We start from the raw sequence: 21697 nt of genomic DNA on the forward strand, positions 1-21697 counted from the left end.
CTAGTTAGAACTTTGAAAATGTACTGTTGTGGACTACAATCCCCACAGTTCCCCAGCCAGTATAGCCACTACCTGTGCTGGCTAGGAATTTGGAAATTGTAGTGCAAAAAAGCAATTTCCCCAAGTTTTCCTCCTCACTCTTGTACCCTCCTTCAACCTGCATAACTGTGCTGTTGGAGCATACTGGGAGATGTAGTTCAGTAGAATACTTTTCTGCAGGGAAGGATAATCTTTATCTGACCCATCCTGTTTATTTACTTAAAATTTGTTTACTGCTTTTGTGTAAATTGAAAAGAGGGGGACTTATTATAATTTGCTCCTAATGTGTGTGAATTCTGCCTGACTGGTTAGAATATCTTCCCATCACTTCATAGGCATGCCCTATATTAAAGGAAATTTTAGATTTTTAAAAGAAAATAATTTTGTATAGAAAGTGCAGCTAATTTAAGTTTTGACTGTGTGAGTCCCATGTAAACCTTTTAATGTTAAACAGATGGGTGTATTTGTCTTTTTATGGTATATGATTCGTATTTTGGTTATAAAATGAAAAAAAAAAAAAAAACATTGTTCCTGATGCAGATTCCACTGGGTATAAATGAGGACTGTTCCATGTCCTTCCATACATTTAAATGTTGTGGGAAGGTTGAAAAAGGGGGGAAATATGGGAAATTCTAAAATTTAAGATTTTTAAAATTTTAATTTTATATTAAATTTTTAAAATTGTGTAATACAAATCTGTGATAGCATCCACCTTCTCTAAGTATAGTTGTTACATACCCCTTTAACTGTCCTAAGCTTTCTTTAATTATAGCAAACTGAGTTCAAAGTTTAAAAGTAGTTTGCACTTAGTTAACTCAGAAGGGAGTGAGAGCCAGCATGGTGTAGTGGTCTGACAGTTGGACTAGGATTCTGGAAACCAGGGTTCGAATACCCCCTCAACCATAGGAAATCCACTGGGTAACCTTGAGCAAGTCACATTGTCTGAATCTCAGAAGATGGCAATGGCAAACCCTCTGAGAACAAACAGGCCAAGAAGACTCCATGATAGGAGGAAAAGACTTAAAGGCACACAACAACAAAAAAAAAAAAATAATAACAACAAAACTCAACAAGGGTAGAGGAAAAAATGGGGCAGAATCTTGCCCTTCCCAGTATACTCAGGCAAAAACAAATTGCTGTAGCCTTTTTTAGCTTGTCTATTTTGTTTTTTGTTATTAATAGCTTTTGCCATCCTGACCATACTCTGACATTGCTTGACCTCAAATGCCCCAGTTTTCATCTGTGAAATGTTCGGTGTTATGCACTGGTATATCAATATGTTATTCCATAGTATATTATTGCATTATCTACAGTAAGTGCCGCTGACCCGTGAGGTACACAGCCACAGGTTTTCTCCTGCTAAAAGTGAACTGTTGATCACATCATTTGAGGAACAAATTCATCTTATGAGTTCTCCAGTTTGTTGGTTGGCATTAAAGTACCTTGCACCAAGCTATCCACAGAATTCCCGTGTGTGTGTCTTCAGTTTGCCTGTTGAGTTATGGTGGCCCCATTAATTTCATAAGTTTTCTTAGACCAGGAATAGTCAAATATATTTTTTCAGTTCCTCTAAAATATAGGCCACAGCACCTGGTATTGGTTGGCAGTATCCCATCCAAGTTCTAACCATTGCTAACTTTGCTTAGCTTAGCATCCATGATCAGATGAAATCTGACACCTGTAGCATATTTAGGCCAGGTTTTATGTTCTTCATAAATAAGCCTTGCCATCTTGACCACACTGATCTTGTTTGGGCATAAGCATTCTGGTTTTCATCTGTGAAACATTGCAGGGTGTGATATTTATGTGTTTATCATTACATCCTTGTTTGTTGGTACATGTGCATGCAAAAAATGCAATGTGTGAAGCAGAGGTCAGGAAAGTTAGCTTTGTTTTTACTATAGTGGCCATTCTGCCTGGGGGATTCTGGGAGCTGTAGTCCCAAGAATATTGTTTCCACAGTGTGGTGTGAAGTGTCCATCAGGACGGTGCGAGCCAGGAAGGCTCAAGAGCAAAATAATTGTGGACTATGGGCAGGCTGGCCGAGCGTGAATTTAGACCCTGCTGAATTTTTTGGGGAGGGTGGAATGGCTAAAAATCTTTACTCAGAAAGGCTCATTTCATGACACAGGTTTGCAAGCTGTTATTCAGAACTGTATATGCACTGTACATGCACATATATATTGAAGAGAGCCAGTGTGATGTAGTGGTTGGAGTGTTGGACTATGACCCTAGAGACCAGAGTTCAAATCCAGCTTGGCCATGTAAACCCTTGGACAAATCACTCTCTTTCAATCTCAGAGAATGGCAATTGCAAATCCCCTCTGAAGACTCTTGCAAAGAAAACCCCATGATAGGGTCACCTTAGGGTCGCCATAAGTCAGAAAGGACCTGAAGGCACACAGCAGCAAACATTGTTAAGACGTACAATTAACATTTAATTATATTCTGTTCTAAATATGTAATTAGTAGTTCTTAGGTTGACTAGCATCTACCTTGGCTTATAACTGCCTGAATTTTGTATATTATTATTTTCTTTAAAATTCACTGAATTTATAATTGGCGTTAAATGATCAATAAATAATGATACTACCAAGAAAGTCAAAAACATGTGCAACATAGCTGGGCCCATGGGTCCCTTCCAAACAACTTGGCCCTAGTAATTTGTATTGGTTCCCACATCTTTTGTTCAGCCCTGACTATGTGCTAAGAAGAAAGAGTTAGACCTTAGGAGAGAGAGGAGAGGAATCTGGGAACAAGATAACAATCATAGTGAGGATGAGATCTGAGGTGCATTAACCAGGTTGTGAGACCAAATTATGCTTAGATGTCATCCATACACTGCCTGTCTTTTGTTAGCACTGACAGTTTCATGAGTACTAAAATTCACCATACCATGTGTGTTTTAAGAGGGTACAAAGACTGGGTGGAAGGATGGGGTTTCTTCTCTTTTGGAGTGTAAAGGAAACCTCAGCTGTGAAGTTGGAGTGCAGCTGTGGGGGGAGAGGGTGGTTTTCATTCCTTATTGAAAGAAAAGAAGGGAAATGCAGATGTCACAGCTGGAACTGGAGCTTTGTCTTGGCAGGCAGAGAAGGAAAATATTTTTTAAAAAAGTAAAAGAGAAAACTTATAAGAATCCCCTCCCGATTTGGCACAGTTGGCCAGCATGAGGAAAACCTCTGACTTGTGAGTGGCTTTACTCTGCAGGCCTTGGGCTTCCATCCAGTAGTATTGGCCGTGCGCTGGTTTCTTTTTGGAGCCTGTTTCAGTGCAAGAATGTCAGGATTGGGGGGGGGGGGCTTGTTTGACTATGATGGGGGCAACTTTCCTGAAATACAAAAATGGATAGAGGATCCACAACTGGGATCAAAAGGAAGAAAGGGTTCGGAGTTTTCAAGAACAGCCTTCAGGGAAAGACCGGGGCGGGGGGGGGGGGGGAATCATAATTTGTGTATTTTCAGCATGCTTCACCTCTGAGATTATGCATGCAGAGCTTCATAGACTTTCTGCAGAGGTTCACAAAGGTTTTGATGGTGTGACTCAGGCAGCTTTGATTGCGAGGTTGTGAGGGTGAGAACGTAACATGTGGTAGAAATATGTTTGGACGACCGAGTCAATCATGCATCTGTCACCAGGGGTGTGCGGGTGCCACAGCCAATGACTTGGCAGCCCACATGCTTCCCCCAGGAATGAGACAGCTTAAACATGAGCAGATTTTTCCTGTGGAGTTGAAACATTGCCTCAGAGGAAGATGTCAGCATATACTATCAAGAGGTACCCCTCTCTTATCTCCTAAAGTATGGGAAAGAATTCAGGAGAAGGAGCAGGAAGACATACTAGTTTGCATGGTGGGGGGGGGGGGGGGAGAATGGCCCCATAATGGGACTGGTGAACTTTGGCTGCCCCCATCCTGGCAGCTCATTGGTTGTACAGCTTTGGAAACACATCTTGTGCTATTTTGTGGCTGTGAGATATGAGGGGTGGGAGCACAAGAGGACAGGGAGAGAAAGAAAGCAAACACATGGGGTGAAAATGAGGAATGACTTAGGGAGCTGGGGATGTTTAGCCTGGAGAAGAGAAGGTTAAGAGGTGATATGATAACCCTGTTTAAATATTTGAAGGGATGTCATATTGAGGAGGTAGCTCCAGAGAACAGGATCTGGAACAATGGATGCAAACTGCAGGAAAAGAGATTCCACCTCAACATTAGAAGGAACTTCCTGACAGTAAGGGCTGTTCGACAGTGGAACACACTCCCTCGGAGTGTAGTGGAGTCTCCTTCCCTGGAGGTCTTTAAACCGAGGTTTGATGGCCATCTGTCAGGGATGCTTTGATTGAGAGATCCTGCATGGCAGGGAGTTAGACTGGATGGTCCTTGTGGTCTCTTCTAACTCTACGATTCTATGATTCTATGAAAATGAGAAGGAGATAACAGAAGGGAATACTGTGGAATCTGTGCTTTTAGCCCATCTAGAAACAGCTTTCTCTGAGAAAGGATATTGGCCATATTTTCCCAAAACTAGAAATCATTTAACCAAGAATGACACCCATGTCAGTAGAGTGATGAATCCAGTCTGAGTTTTAGTGTGAATTTTTAAAGGAGCTAGTCCAGTGATGGCAAATCTTTTAGAGACCGAGTGCCCAAATTCAGTGGCATTCCTGCACCGGGTGTCACTGGGTGCTGGGGGTGGGATTTGAGGTGGGATTTTGAGGGCTGGGACATACTGGGCAGGACTTCTGGGGGGAACCCAAGGCACACTCCCTCAGCCTCAGGCTAGCAATAGCAAACTCCCCCTCTGACGATACTTGCCAAGAAAGCTCCAGGATAGTTTCACCTTAGGGTCACCATAAGTCAGAAACGACTTGAAGGCACCGCACACCAAGTCACGCTTTCTCAGCCTCAGAGGATGGCAATGTAAATCACCTCTGATGAAACTTGCCTCTTGATAGGCAAGTTAGGGTTGTCAGGAACCAGCGCTTGGAAGGGAGGGAGGGTGCTCTCGGCCCAGAAGTTGGAAATGCATAACAAACAGAAGGCACAGCACAATAACTTGAACAGAGAGAGCCAGCGGTTTGAGTGTGTGACTCTGGAGACGATGGCTTGAATCTCAGCTCAGCCATGAAACCCACTGGAAGACCTTGGGCAAGTCACACACTCTCAGCTTCAGAGGATGGCCATGGCAAAAAACAAAAACAAAACAAAACATCTGAAGAAACCTTGTCAAGAAAACCTGGTGAGAGGGTTGCAATAAGTCAGGAAAAAACACAATCCTGCTCAAAATGGAAGACCTTCTTGATGCCTTCCAGGACAGAAAGAGGTGGGAAGCCCCCCTATTACCTTACCCCACCACACAGCCAGCCAGTGTGGTGTAGTAATTTGAGTGTGCGACTCTGGAGACCAGGGCTCAAATCCCAGTTCGGCCATGGAAACCCACTGAGCAAGTCACACTCTCTCTGTCTGCAATGATGGCAGTGGCAAAAATCCCCTCTGAATAATTCTTGAAAACTTGAAGGCACAACAACAATATGTAATATAGATGTAAATAAACTCGTTGAACTGAATTTAGATTTCTGACTGTTTTTAGCTTTTATGTTGTCATGTCCTCCATTTTTCTTTAACGTCCCCCCATTTTGAGCATGGCTAAGAAGCATGAACTTACATTTATATATGGATGTTCTTAGCTTTTATTTTGTCATGTCTTGAGCGTTTCTTGAATGCTCTCCATTTTGACCATGGGTAAGATGCACAGTTTTATATTTATAGAATGTTTTTAGCATTTATTTTGTAATGTCCCCCATTTTGAGCATGGCTATGAAGCATGAATTGACATTTCAAAGAGTGTTTTTAGCTTTTGTTTGGTCAGGCCCTCTATTTTCCTTGAATATCCTCCATTTTTAGCTTGACTAAGCATAAATTTATAGAAATGTGGGTTTTTTTAGCATTTATTTGATCACTCTCTACGTTTCCTCAAATGTCCTCCATAGAACACCCTGTGCATACTGATATTCCAGACTAACAGGGCTGGTTCTCTGAATTCACACCCAATGCAGAAATGTAGTCCCTGCTGGGCTAAGAAACCCACTGCGGGGGAACCTTGGGCGGGACACACTCTCTCAGCCTCAGAAGACGGCAGTGACAAAAACACCTCTACAAAACTTGCCAAGAAAACCCCATGATAGGTTTGCCTTTGGGTCACCAGAAAAGACATGAAAGCACACAACACCCCCCCCCTCCCAAGTCTGGGAGGAAGGAGGAGAAAGTAATGGTGTCTCCCATGGGGCTGTGCCTCATGGCAGGGGCAGGGCATCTGCCCAGAAGGGATGGGGCTTCTGGCTGGAACTCCCTTGCACCACCCCTCCTTGTTGCGGCTCGGTTTTCCTTGGGAGAACTGGGCCACAACAAGGAGCTGGGCTGGCCAGCCGCACCTCCCCACCCCTCTTTGCTGTGGCCGCCAGCTGCATGCCCATTCAAGTGGCTTCGTGTGCCACAAATGACACGCGTGCCACACGTTTGCCAACATGGAGCTAGTCCCTTGTGGTCTCTATGATTCCATGATTCTAGTCAAAGTTCTGAACCTAAGTTGCAGAGTGCAGCAGAATAAAACCCAGAGCAGGTAAACCATATAAATGCCATGCATGCAAGCCAGCAGCTGTCACTGCATTTATCTGTAAGCAAATGCACGCAGATAACAACAGAGTCCTTGCTCCATGAGGCTTGCTGCAAATCCAACAGCTTAATTCTCATCATATGAGCAGATCCATGGGTGTTGGTGTCATTCTGAAAACACACTAGAGGAGGCAGTGCTGCTCCCACGGTATGCTTTTAGTTTGTTGTTGTTATTGTTAGCTGCCCTCAAATTGACGTTGACTTATGGGGATCCTGTGAATGGGACATCTCCAAAAATCCCTGTTCCCAACCACTCTGCTCAGTTCCTGCAAGCCCAGGCCCATGGTCTCCTTGATTGAGTCTAACCATTTGTCTTGCAGTCTTTCCTCTGTTTCTGGTGCCAGGGACGTAGCCAGGATTTTGGGTTGTGCCACCATTATAATGGGGCTTGGGTGCGGCGCTGCAGCGGCGCACACCATTCATTGTATCTAACAGAAGGGGGGGTCCAGACCCCACAGACCCCCCCCCCCCCCCGGCTAAGTCCCTGCTGGCACCTTCCACTTTTCCTAGCATTATTGCCTTTTCTAATGAGCCTTTTCTTTTCATGGTGTGTCCAAAGTACAACTTCAATTTAGACATCTTGGCTTCCAAGGAGAGTTTAGGCGTTATCTGTTCTAGGAGCTATTTGTTTGTCTTTTTGACCATCCACACGGTCTCTTCCAGCTCTGTTATTCTATGATTCTATGATCATATCTCAAATAAACTGATTTTTTTCTTATCTACTTTCTTTACTGTCCAGCTATCACATCTGTACATAGTAATGGGAAATACAGTGGCTTAGATTATCCTAACTTTAGTATTCAGTGTTATGTCTTTGCACTATATGATCTTGTCTAGTTCTTTCATCACTGCTGTTCCCAGTCCTAGGAATTTATCGCACTGGGATGGATTGGGAACGGAACAAAAGGGATCGGGAATGAGAACGGTTACTGAACAGTTCTCAACAATCGCCTCCTGTGGGACGGCTGGGAAATGGAAGGGAAGGGAACGGAACGGAATGGGGACTTTTGTGTTCGGTAAAATGTGTCCCCCACTCGTTCCGGCCCCATCCTGGCCCCTTTTGTAATGCACAAGACCCATTCCAGGGGCCTGTGCGATAAACTCTTCTTCTTCTGCTTTCTTGACTGCAGTCTCCATTCTGATCATTGTTTGATCCAAGATATGGGAATCCTTTGACTATTTCTATTTTACCATTATCTAGGATGAATTCATGGAGTTCTTCCATGGTCATTGTTTTTGTTTTCTTAATATTCAGCATTAAGCCTACCTTAGCACTTTTTTCTTTGACTTTCTTGTTCCAGGTTTTTGTTGTTTTTCACTAGTAGTATGGTGTTGTCTGGGTATCTTAGGTGTTAATGGTGCGTTACAGACCGCCCGTTTGGGGTGGCCTGTAACTGGCCCTTTCCCCGCCGGATTGGGGCCTCAGCTGCCACAGCGGCAGCCTCTGAGGTCCCGATCTGCCGCTTTCCAGGCTGCGGGGAAGCGGCAAAAGGCCGCTTCCCCACGGCCTGGAAAGGGGTGTCCTTGGGGCTTCATGCCCCAAGGACACCCGGCGGTGGCAGGGACGCGGAGAAAGGGGCCGCTCGGACCCTTTCTCATTTGCGTCGCTGGTGCAGCCATGTAGAGGCTGCACCAGTGATGCAAATCGTAGAAGGAGCTCCGAAATGGAGCTCCTTCCGGGGCCGCAGACAGGGCGCCCCAGGCACCCTTGCACGGCCCCACTACGTCACTTATGCGCCACCTTGCTTGGAGGTGGCGCGGTCGTGACATAGTCATGGCAGTGCCCGTGTGTATAGGGCGCCACCATTTTCTATGCGCTCCACGCATATTAGGTTTAGGGGCATCAGGAAGTGACGCCCCTTCCTAACCCTAGTACACGCGGAACGCATACTTAATGCCCGTCTGGAATGGGCCCTTGTTTCTTTTCATTAACCTCTCTATTTTAAAGGAAGGAACTGGCAAAACCACCTCTGAGTATTCATTGTCTAAGAAAGCCGTATGAAATTCATGGGGCTGCCATAAGTCAGCAGGCAACCTAAAAGGCCCCCACACACACATTATTATTATTATTATTATTATTATTATTATTATTATTAAACTTTATTTCTAAAGTGCTGTAATTATACACAGCGCTGTCCAAAGTCAGTAAAATTAAAGAGAATATAAAAGCCTGCCCAAGGCGTACATTCTAAAATAATAACAATTAAAAGAGGAATAGATAAAATTACCATATAGAAAAAAAAAACAAATTAAAAACATCAAATATCAAACAAATCACATCACATCAAATATTGTCAGACAGCCAGATGACAATCACAAATTCCCTGAGAACGCTTCCCTAAACAATATGGTTTTCAGCTCAGCTTTAAAGCTGGTTAGGGAAGTGATGAGCCGTGCATGCAGAGGAAGAAGGTTCCAGGAATGAGGGGCAGCTAGAGAGAAGGGACGGATCCGGGATGGGGCAGAGGAGATCCTGGGTTGAAAGAGGAGACTTTGGCTACCAGAGCAGAGAGTGCAAGTAGGGATGTAGGGAGAGAGAAGATCGGTTAAATAAAGAGGGGCCAGCCCATGCAGGGCTTTAAAGGTGAGTAGCAAAAGTTTGTACCTGATGCGGAAAGGAAAAGGGAGCCAGTGAAGGGAGGACAACAGAGGGGAGACATGATCATAACGGCGAGCGAGTGAAATAATGCGTGCAGCTGATTGCTGAACAGAAATTAATGGGTGGAGATGAGAGAGGGGAAGCCCTGCCGAGAGGAGGTTACAGTAGTCTAGTCATGAGACCACTAGGGCATGGACCAGTGTCTTTGCGGTAGAAGCTGAGAGATATGGACGGATTTTGGCGATATTATAGAGAAAAAATCTGCAGACTTTGGCTGTAGTCTGGATCTGATGGATAAATGACAAAGAGGAGTCAAAGATGAAACCAAGACTGTGGGCTTCCTGGACCGGCTGGATAGAGATGTTATTGACAGAAATAGAAAAGGAGTAGTGAAGGGTGGGCTTAGGAGGGAAAACATTATCACTAAGACATTCATAAAGATCCATCAGAAGTTTACCACAGTTCATAAATGAACTAGTGAAACTCTTAACACCTTTTAATTAGCCCACAAAGTTCTCCATTCTGAAATACTGGGCTCCTGTCAACATTTACTTAATATTCTATAGCACCCCCTAAACATCATCAATCTTTATTTTATGAAACCAGGAACCTAGTTGTAGGTTACATAAGAAGAGGAATCTCTGTGAATTTAGTCTTACGAAACTTGTCTGAGAAGTAAAATCCATGGCTGGACAGTACCTTTGTTTTGGTTGGATGTAATAGATGTATTGCTCACTTGTGGATTTTGGCTTTTCTCACCTCTCATGGACCAGCATGACTTTTTTTTAATGCAGCTGAAAAGTAACTATAGTGGAATCCCAAGAACATAGCATTTATTAATCAAACACATCTGTCATGCTCATATTTAAAAAGATATTGAAAGAATCTGAACCTACCCCATATCATTTAACTTAAAAGCTCAGAATCTTTCAGCTTATATCATTTTCAAACTGAATGGTATGTTTTGATTAAATACCATTAAATGCTATCAGCTAGCAAAGAGTTCATTTAATTTGAAATTATGTTTTCTGGTTGGCTATATTTTTAAAAGACTGAATGATATGGGGCCATGACTATGGCTGCATCTGCATTGCATAAATAATCCAGTTTGACATCATTTTAACTGCCATAGCTCTACGCTATGGAATTCTGGAAACTCTAGTTTGTTGTGGCACCAGAGGTTTCTGACAGAGAAGACTAAATATTTCACAAAACTACAATCCCCAGGATTCCATAGCATGGAGCCATGGCAGTTAAAATGGTGGCAAACTGGATTATTTCTGCAGTGCGGATGCAGCCCAAAAGAACATAAGAAGAACCCTGCTGGATTAGGCCAAAGGTCTACATCTTCTTTGGGTTCAGGGAGGGAGTGACAGATGCCTCCAGGAAGCTCTCAAGAAAGCTTTTCACAGCCAAGTAACTGGTGCTATACTGACTGTGAGCACTATGACTTTTTCATATCATCATCATCATCATCATCATCATCATCATCATCATCATCATCATCATCATCATCATCCTCTTGTTTGTGCCTAATAGTCACCAAAGGCTTTCTCCCAAACTCTGGAGCTGTTTGCCAAATGAGGCTAAGCAGTGTCTCTTCCTCTGCTATCTAACAACAAGCAGTGACTTTTCTTTTCAGTCTCCAGCATCTTTACTGAGTTATAGAAATGATTTGTTTCTTTTTACTTTATGTGTTTTAAAGTTTTAATTATGTTTGTATTTATTTGGTTATTATTAGCTGCTTTAAAGTGGGATATTAATAGGACATACTTAACATCTGTAAAAAAATATGCATTTTCTTTTGTCTGTCTTAATTTTCTGCCAGTCAAAACTGTGAAACTGCATAACATAGAGCTCTAATTTAATTACTTTGGCCATGTTGGTAGTTTTTTGTCAAACAGGTCTGAAAAGCACCAGACTGGGGAAGGCTGCTTTGGACTCACACTCTTGCAGATTTCTTTGTGTCACTGACAGGTCACTGTGTTTTTGTGTAGAACTGCAAGGTCTATTCGTCAGAGGTAACAAGAAAGGAAAATCTGTCTTTCAGCACTCTTCATCCCTTGATTCACTCCCTGAATGTATGAACTATGATTCACCCCTTTTACATCTTGTCCTGCTTGCACTTAAATTCTAACCCTAGAATATTCTAGGAGTGCTTTCTTCTTTAAGGGTATGTGTTCCTCGTGCAGTCTTTGGTAATAACCATAATCATCTGTAATCTCAGAATATAACTACCTTAAATACAGAATGTATTTTAATATGGGGGAACATTATTGTAAGATATTATTTGGTTGTTGGTATTTATCTTGAAATGAGTATATGTCCAAAGATAAAAGGGACTGACATGGTTGAAGAAGCAGTTTTAGGAGAGTGAAGGCATTATGTCATGTCCAGGAAAGAATCAGAAAGGTCCACAGAAGAAAAATTATAGCCATCATAGCACTGAAAAATCATTATAGAAGATGACAGTACTGGAAGAAACCCCATCAGGCACGTAGTCTACTGATTCTCAGTGTTTCATATCTTACATTCAACAGAAAATAGAAAAGAAACAAGCTCCACGTGCTGCTAGATGGCCAACGTTTATTCTTTTAAGTAGCAGCATTAGTATGACACAATGGTTTGAACATTGGGCTATGACTCTGAAGACCAGGGTTTGAATCCTCACTCAGCTATGGAAACCCATTGGGTGACTTTGGACAAGTCACCCACTCACATCCTCAGAAAACTCCATTATAGGTAGGCCTGTGATTGATATAATTAAAATTGAGTCCTTGAGAGAAGCCATTTATATCAAATCATCCTGCACTTTGCTCCAGTACTCTCAGTTCTTTTTAGAACAAAGCTGGGACTGATTCTTCACCTTCTGTAGCCTTCTCATTGCCTGCTGGCTTCTATTTACACAATGATATTGTTCTGGACTGTAGCAGGCAGAGCAAAACAAACATACCTTTCTATTTGAACAGGAACTTACACTTGGTAGTATCCGGGGTATCCAGGTCAGCTCCTCTCTCAGTTATGCTATTGGCAGGGCCACTTCAAGGTATCTTGTCACCCCACCTGAAGAAAGTGATTGTTTCCCCTTCCCAATCTGGATGGGGGAAAAGCAAGCCATGTCAAGTGGAATGGAATTTTTAAAGTAAGCAGCTGACACTCTACAATAAATCCTTTCTTATATAAAAGTGATTTAAAAGCAAACAAACAGCACTTCTGACAAGTTTATTCTGGATGCCAGAAGGATGCAATTAATCACTTAAAATATTTGTTTATTGGATTATTTAACAAACAGAACTTTATCTGTTAGCAATATGTTTGGCTTCTGCCTTCCTCAGTTGCTCAAATTAAAAGTGAGCTACAATACTTTGGGAGTTCTGTTTGTTAATTCACCAGCACACACACACACACACACACACACACCTTCTCACCATGCTACTTTTCAACAATAAATTAATGCTGTGCAAAGAATTGCAAAACAACCACATTTTTAAAAACATTAACACTAAAAAGAATTGCTATTTTTTGCACTGTTACTCCTGTTTCTGTGCCAACAGGTTAATAATAAATAAATAAATAAATAAATAAATAAAACTTTTATTTGTATCCCGCTTTTCTGTGATGGGACAATCAAAGCGGCTCACAACACATTAAAATCCACATTTACAAAATTATGTTCCAAATTCCTCCCCCCCCCTTAAAACAGGATTAAACATGTTACAATTAAAATATCTATTAAAAACACAATAAAAAATACAACGAGGACAGAGCAGTGGGCTAATACATGATGTGGGGGGCAGTCATTCTGTGGCCGGGCACTTTTATTCAGGAAAGGCCTGCCAGAAGAGATCCGTCTTGACAGCTTTTTGCCATGTGAAGTGTGATCTCTGATCCTATATATGTTTCATTAGAACTAAATTCTATTAGGCTTATGCCAGGCCTTCAGGCTTTATTAGAACTGCATCCTTTTGCAGGTGAAAGCTTTCTTACAACCTATCTTTTTGCCTTTTCCAAATTCCTTCATTTATTTATGTGTCAAACTGCAAAGCCAGCAAATGTAAAAACAATTTAAAAATTGTGGCTTTCCTGAGCTTGAAGAAGAGTTCAGTGTAACTTAAAACCAACATTGTATTGTGAATGTTGGTTGGTTTTAGGCATGATGCCATTTATTGTTCCTCAAGTTACGATCTCATCCTAGACAACTTTAGCACATCTAAGGGCCAATCCACACCACACTTTCCATACAGCACATACACCATGCCTTATAATGCCTTTCCCTCCCAAAACATAAAATACCATTTTAAAAAAAGCATTCTGCGATCTTTTTTAAAGAAGTGTTGTTGTCTTCAAAAACAACGTGCATGCTTTCTCTAAAGGAGAATCATGCTTCCAGGAAAAAGTTAATACTTTATTCCAGCTGTTCACTTTCCACCGGTGATGTTTAGACATATAGGTAACATACATCCTGCCAAACACTCTTCATCATATCTTCCAACCGTCCTGATTTTGTAGGGACAGTCTCAGTTAATTAAACCTCTGTTATTACACTTACTCAGTTGGTTTTAAAATGTCTTGGTTTCTTTCTTCTCTTCCCACTTTCCCCTTTGTTCTCAGCTCACTTCAGTTGCTGCAAACTGAGTTCAAAGTGCAAAGGTAGTTTGTACTCACCTAAATCAGCAGGGGGAAGAAGAGAGGAGGGAGTAGAATCCTGCCTTTGTTTTTTTTATTTATATACCGCTATTCCAAAGATTATAGCGGTGAACAGCAAGTAAGCTAATTAGCAAGTAAGCTAATTTGCCCCCAACAGTCTGGGTACTCATTTTAGCGACCTCGGAAGAATGCAAGCCTGAGTTGAGCTTGGGCCCTTTTGCTGGTCTTGAACTTCCCAGAAGGCTCAATAAAAAGCAAACTGATATAGCCTTTCCTCACTTATATGAGAGGTGCCTTCAGGGTCTAGCACAGCTGTTCTCTGAGAAGCCACACCAGACTCTGACGGCCTTTCTGGGAAGCATATCTTATGAACCGCCTTGGGTCCCTTTCTGGGAGAAAGCTGGCATACAAATTAATTAATTAATTAAATATATAAATAAATATATTCTTCCTCATTAATAATATTTGCCATCTTGACATACTGTGACTCTGCTTGACCAAAACTGTTCTGGTTTTCATCTGTGAAATGTTGGAGGATATGATTCAGACCTATCTGGTTCATTTGGCCCTTAAGAGTCACCTCTGATAGGAGAAAGTAGGGGGTTGTAAGAAGTGTGGATCACAGCAGGTGACACCCCAAGGGGAGGTGTCACCCAGTGGGGTAGTACACCTGAAGAGACTGTCATGGCTACTGGGCAAGCCAGAAGGGCCATAGCCTCCCTTTCCCGATCACCCAGCAGCCACATTGGACCCGAAACATACCCTCCGGAGGCTTCAGCACTGCCTTCCTCAGTAGCAGCTGCTGGGGGCGGGTGCCTTCAGGTAGGCTTGCCATATCCCGCCTGGGGGTGGGACTTTCCCGATTTGGGGCGGGTCTGCACGGTCCCGCCCTGGTTTGCCCCTGCCCCCGGGCAGGATGTGGCAAGCTGAGGGAGGCTTTGCCTCGCCGCTTGGCCTCCGCTCCCCGCCGCGATCGCGGCGAGGCCCGGGGCCCAGGCGGGGAGGGAATCCTTCACTCAGGGAGGCTTTCCCTCCCCGCCTGGGCCCCGGGCCTCGCTGCGATCGCAGCGGGGGGCGGAGCCCAAGCGGTGAGGGAAAATGTAGGACAAAATTTTCAAACGTAGGACACATTTTTGTGTGTCCTACATTTGAAACTTTTGTCCTACATTTTTCCCGGTTTCGAGGTCCGGAGGTATGGCAACCCTACCTTCAGGGTTTGGCTTGGCTGCTCTCCAAGAAGCTGTGCCAGACTCTGAAGGCCTTTCTGGGGTAATGTGGGGGCAAGCCTTCAGGGTCTGGTGTGGTTGTTCAGACAGCAGTCATGCTGGACCCTGAATGAGCACTCTGGAGGCTGCAGCACCCCCCCCCCCCAGCAGCAGTCTGAACGTGTGTGCAGCTAGCTGGCCAGCAGGGAGGGAGGCACCCTCCTTCACTGGGTGACACCAAACTCAGCAACATCACTGTCCAGGAGCTGCATCTGGCATGAGTCTGACATTGAAGATGCTACATCTTCTTTGTCAACAGCAAGGATTGTCAGCAGACCAGAGAGTTGCTCAATCATCTATTGCAGTGGTTGGACCTGTGTGCTACTTGTGATGTTGAACTGCACCTCCTAGCATTCCTCACCATTGACTGGAGTTTCTGGAACACTTAAACAACATCTGGAGGGCTGCAGAATTCCCACTTTGGATTTATCAGGTTGAGAAAGTGGTAGCTCTCTAAAAGCTCCTGTACAGATCCTATAGTTCCTTTTCTCTTGGCCATGATAGCTGTGGATGATGGAAGTAAGAATCCAAGAACATCTGGAGGGCCACTAAACCAACCAAACTAACCCACAAAGGCCTAAATCAGGTTGCTATTTGCAGTCAGAATAAACCTATTGAATCAATGGGCATTTGATAAGTAGTTATTCCATTGATTCAATAGGTCTACTCTAGTTGAGACTAACAATAAGAATTAGACTGAAGAAACAGGTAAAGGAGGACGAAGAGGAGGTATGTGAATGCTTTACATGGAGATGTGGCAGCCAAAAAAGCCAGTGCAAGTCTATGTTGCATCAACAGGAGCATAGTGTCCAGCTCAAGGGAAGCAGCAGTGCTGTTCTATTATACTTTGGTCTGACCTCAGCTGGAATATTTTGTCCATTTCTGAATGCAACAACTCAAGAAGGATGTTGACAAGCTGGAATGTGTCCAGAGAAGAGTGACCAAAATGATTAAATATCTGGAAACCAAGCCTTATGAAGAACAACTTAGGGGGCTGGATATGATTACTTTGAGAAGAGAAGACTGAGATGTAATATAATAGCCAAGTTACATATCTGAAAGGATGCCATGTAAGAGATGGAGCAAATTAGTTTTCTGCTACTCTAGAAACTAGAACACAAACCAGCTGATTCAAATTACAGTACAAGTCTAGCTAACATTAGAAAGATTCTACCTAAACAATGGAAAGAACGTTACTGTAAGAACTGTTCAATAGTAGAAGAGACTGCTTTGGAGGGTGGTGAACTACCCTTCTTTGAAAATCTTGTTTGGATGGTCATATTTCAGGAGTGCTTCAGTTGAAGATTCTTGCATAGTAGGGGCTTTGACTAGATGTCCCTTTGTTCCTACTATAAGGTGCTATAAAATTATCTTTGTGTAGAGAAAATCTCTTTGAAGTATTTTCCCTTTCTTAGTTCATTCTAGTCTTTCATAGAGGTGATGCCAACTTTTTTTCACTTGTCCCTTTTTCAGCATTTCTCAGAGAGCTTCGACCACTTCTCAGAGAATATGGAGGACTTTTCAAATGAACTATTCAACAGCTTCTTTGATGACCCCATACTGGCTGAAAAGAACCCTCTACTGGACATGGATCTGGACCCCCCTACTCCTGGCATCCAGGCAGAGCACAGCTACTCCCTGAGTGGAGATTCTGCTCCACAGAGTCCCCTCATGCCTGTCAAGACAGAAGAGAATGCTAGTGGTGAGTGTGAGGATCATCCTTGCTGGGTTTAAAAAATCCATATGCCTTTATGTCACAAAGCCCCATACAGCTGTTAAGAAAAGAGCAGAAGTGACACTGATAAGTTCAGTATGGGCATGTACTAAATACTTGAAAAAGTTGTGGGGTTTTTTTAATGAAAACTCTCAGAATCAAGAAAATTCCAAGTTAGACACACAAAGGACATTCCCTTTGAAAACAGATGTTCTCTAACTAGGGGAAAGGAGTCACACATGTCCTTGGGGGACTAGAGTTAGATTTGGCCCTTGGCAATTAATTTGATCTAGTCTGAATTGGTTGCATCCATCTCATAATAATGGTGCTGGTGTTTTCCCTTGTAGATATGAAATAAAAAATAAAACTGAACTGAAAATGTGCTCATAACCTGAATTTTCTACCATGCCTCTTTTGTGGTGTTGTTACCATCAAGCCCAATTTCTTCCTATAAACAATATGTTTTTCAGTAATATTCTATAAGCTCTATAACAAGGTAAAGAACAGCCCAAGAAAGGGAAAATAATAATAATAATAATAATAATAATAATAATAATAATAATAATATTTTTCTGCCTCTCCCGAATGGATCGAGGTGGGATTACAACCTATAAAATACATTAAAAAACACATCAATAAAATACAATAAAAATAATTACTTTAAAACTAGCTCATCGTCATACAGCAATACAATACAATTATACAGTGATCAGAAAGTAGAACAGTATTTCGTACACGAGGTCAGGGGGGTAAGCTTGCTGGAAGAGATCCATCGTAAGTGCCCTCTTGAAGGCATCCAAGGAGGCAATAAGACGGATATCTTCTGGAAGACTATTCCATAATTTCGGAGCAGCCACAGTGAAAGCTCTTTGGGATGACATTACAAATTTGGTTGCTTGATGTTCTAATAGATTCTTCCCAGTTGTTCTGAGAGTGCGAGGTGGATTATGTAGGGAGAGGCGTTCCTGCAAGTAACTCACACCCAAGCCATGTAGGGCTTTAAAGTTAATGACCAACACCTTGTATTGCACCCATTGGTAGGGGAATATAGTATATATGGCTGCAGTCCTAAACACACATAGGTGAAAAATCTGTATTGCAGAGCATAGAATGAAAATTTCACAGGCAGTAATACAGTCTCAGGGCTTCAGGGTCTAGTGTGGGTACAGCTGTGCCACCACTATTGGGGCAGGTGGCACTGTGGACTCTAGAGGGACCATTTAGCGTTCTGTGCAGCTGCTGGGCAACTGGGAAAGTGCTTTTCTTGCTTGCCTCTGGGTGTACTGTTTCACTGGATGGCACCCCTTCTGGGGTGTCACCTGATCCCTTCTGCACCTCCTGCACCTTCCTGGTTATGCCACTGCTGGGGACCTCTCTAGATCTGAGCAGATGATGTAATCATTTTGCATCTGGATATGGAGGGCTAACCAGATGGATTTCTGACTGCCCTACCAGTCACTTTGGAGTGGAGAGGCTGTCACAGCAAACTGGTGAATCTTAGTGGAGATTGCATCACTCTGAAGGGTGGAAGAGACTCTGCACTAACAAAAAAAATATAGATGCAGGTGTACATTGACCTTTTGCTGCTATATGTCACTAACAGGATGTTACCTAGGAGTGTAAGCTCTGTTTCAGAGGTGATAATCACGTGGCCCTCCAGGTATTGTTGAACTGCAGTTCCTAACATTCCTCACCACTGGCTGTGCTCGTTGGGTTACCTGGGACTCATAGTCCAGGAACAATTGGAGGGCTACATTATTCTTATCCCTTCCCTAACTGAACACACTATGGTTTATATGTAAGTAATCATCTATAGGAGCCCATGTGATGTAGTGATTCAAGTGTTGGACTAGGACTCTCGGACACCAGGGTTCAAATCTCCATTCAGCCATAGAAGCCCACTGTATAATCATGGGTGAGTCACACTCTCTTGCCTTAGAGGATCACTTTAGGGTTGCCATATGTTGGGAAGAACTTGAAGTCATACGACAACAACAACAAAATGCATAAAATTATGGAGGAAATTTTAGCTAAATAAAAATAATTCTGGTTTGTCTTCTTTAGTGTTTTCTTTTGTTCAGAGCATCAATAACAAGTACCATTTCTAATAAAAACAAAGCTTTGATATATGGTATAAAACAGATTAGACTTAACATTGACCTCCATTTCACTATCAGTCTACTACAGTGGCAGACTAAACAGGGGTTTTGGCTTAATGACTCACAGCAGTGTCATTCACCCACTGTTTTCAGAGGAGAAAACATTTATTGTCTCATAGTCATTTAATGTGAGAAACTGGCAATTTCCAACCTGTATCTTGTCCAGTGAACTGACCTCTCATTCATGTTATTCACTCAATGTTGTTAGAGATTTGTCCATATTTTAAAGCTTGCTGTCTTCTGAGCCAAAGTGAATAAGTAAGCTTTAAAAAAAAACATATTGGTTTGTTTCCAGTTCATTCTGTCTGCATCTCTATCCAGCCTAGCCTTGGACAGATCTTTATTTGCTGTGTCTGACATGGATATGAACAAAAATGGAGGCTAATGCAGGAGGAAAATATGTTATTTTATTTTATTTATGTTCCACTTTTCTCCGAGACCTAGGGCCCAATAACTGTAGTTTTTGTCAGACAATGGGGCCTTTTACAGTTTGCCTTTGTCTGGATTTTTTTAAAAAGTGACCAATCACATTCTGGGGGAAAATAATGGTGCCCAGCAATTTTTTTTGGGGGGGGGACCATTATTAGAATATCTAGTCTAAAACATAAGCAATTTTAGTTATCCTTGAGGAAACACCAAAGAGACTAGGCTACAGTTAAATGCAGGGCTTGGCTACACTGTGAAAAATGCCATGCTCACTCCGTGGAGCTGGCAGTCCTGATAATGTATGGCTACTTCTAGGGAGGATTTGGTGGTATTTTACCCCTTAACATAACTTTACTCTGAAATGAGCAAAGTTAGGGGAAACCCCAGTGCTTCCTGGAAATCCCAGAGTGACCTCGGATTCTGTTGGAATCTGGACAGCTGGATTGGGATCACATGCCAAGAGCTCCCTAGGAGCCCTGGTGGCTCAGTGGTTAAATGCCTGTACTGCAGCCACTCACTCACAAACCATAAGGTTGTGAGTTCAATACCAGCAAAAGGGCTCAAGCTCGACTCAGGCTTGCATCCTGCCAAGGTTACTAAAATTAGTACACAGATTGTTGGGGGCAATTAGCTTATACTTTGTAAACTGCTTAGGGAGTGCTTAACTGCACTGATAAGTGGTATAGAAATGTACTTGCTATTGCTGTTGCTATTGCACCCTCTCCTATCCCTGCGCTGAGCAGCGCGAGGGCAGAAACATGTGCTCAGATTCCTTGTTGATCACATGTTGGGGTGCCCATTTTCATCCTCAGCAGGTGGTGGTGGTGGTGGGACTGGGAGGTCTCCACCAATTATTGGGCTTACTTTAAATGTTGGAGAAATTAGCTTTGCATGAGGCTGGGTAATCTTAGGACCGTTTGCACCTGTTTATACCTGTTTATACCAGTAATAACTGGGGAAAATGCCAGATTTTCAGGGTGAATTAAGAGGATTTTATTTAGAAAATATGCAGAATTCAATCACACACGCAATAACAATTCACACAGACACAGCACTTAGAGCTAACAAAGATAAATAGTGAGATTTGAGGGGTTTGCAGGTATAATTACTTGTCCAATAGACCACGGGAAGCTGGAGTGGCTCAGACTAGGAGGTTTGAAGGTGATAAAGAGCATACACAGAGCTCAGAGGTGTATGCTGGCTGTGCATGCAGAAGTTAGGTTTTGAAACCATACATATGCCTAAAATCTAGCCCCAAGCAATGGGCTATCATGTCAGATAGATATCCTTTCCCAGGAATCAACAATGGAATTCCAGACTGGTTGATGGCTTTAACGTTAGTGTGACAAAAACAGTGATTGAATCTGGATATCTCCAGGATGAAAGGACAGCGAAGTTTTATTGGGTACACATCAGGGGGTAGGCAGGGAGACTGCTTTGGGTGTGAGGAGATCCTTTGTCTCAAGATACAAGAGGAAATGCAGATGATTTGGGGAAAGGAAGGAGCAATTGTTACACCCATCTAAATTTTGATTATCCCATTACCAGGATGCACATATGCCTCAGGACACAGTCCTTTTCTCCTTGAAGTGTTCCTAGAAGCCGTGGTGGATAAAGAGCCCTGGGGGAACAGTGGTTAAATGCAGTACTACAACCACAAAGTTGTACGTTTGATCCAAGAGGGCTCCAAGGTCCACTCAGCCTTCCATCCATTCCTAGGTTGGTAAAATGAGTACCCAGCTTATTTGGGGTAAACTGCTTAGGGAGTGCTAGTTCACTGATAAGTGATATCATAGAATCATAGCGTTGGAAGAGACCACAAGGGCCATCCAGTCTAACCCCCTGCCATGCAGGAAATCACAATCAAAGCATCTCCAACAGATAGCCATCCAGCATCTACTTAAAGACATACAAGGAGGGAGACTCCACCACTCTCCGAGGGAGTGTGTTCTACTGTCGAACAGCCCTTACTGTCAGGAAGTTCATCCTAATGTTGAGGTGGAATCTCTTTTCCTGCAGCTTGCATCCATTGTTCTGGGTCCAAGCTTGCTCCCTCCTCAATATGACATCCATTAAAATATTTAAACAAGGCTATCATATCACCTCTTAACCTTCTCTTCCCCAGGATAAACATCCCCAGCTCCCTAAGTCATTCCTCATAGGACATGGTTTCCAGACCCT

The 21697-nt window shown here is 42.8% G+C and overlaps 1 protein-coding gene across 3 annotated transcripts in view; it reads left to right on the forward strand.

Moving 5' to 3' along the window:
* Positions 1-21697, forward strand: part of CREB3L1 (cAMP responsive element binding protein 3 like 1) — a 115294-nt gene that overhangs the window by 41185 nt on the left and 52412 nt on the right. For all 3 annotated transcript variants that reach the window (XM_089521527.1, XM_089521529.1, XM_089521528.1), the window contains exon 2: positions 16691-16919. In XM_089521527.1, the coding sequence (XP_089377653.1) occupies positions 16691-16919 (229 nt within the window). The remainder of the gene's footprint in view (positions 1-16690; positions 16920-21697) is intronic.

Source organism: Sceloporus occidentalis, unplaced genomic scaffold (assembly GCF_023333645.1).
Source record: "Sceloporus occidentalis isolate IW3139 unplaced genomic scaffold, rSceOcc1.0.p SCAF_4, whole genome shotgun sequence".
NCBI classification, from domain to species: domain Eukaryota; kingdom Metazoa; phylum Chordata; class Lepidosauria; order Squamata; family Phrynosomatidae; genus Sceloporus; species Sceloporus occidentalis.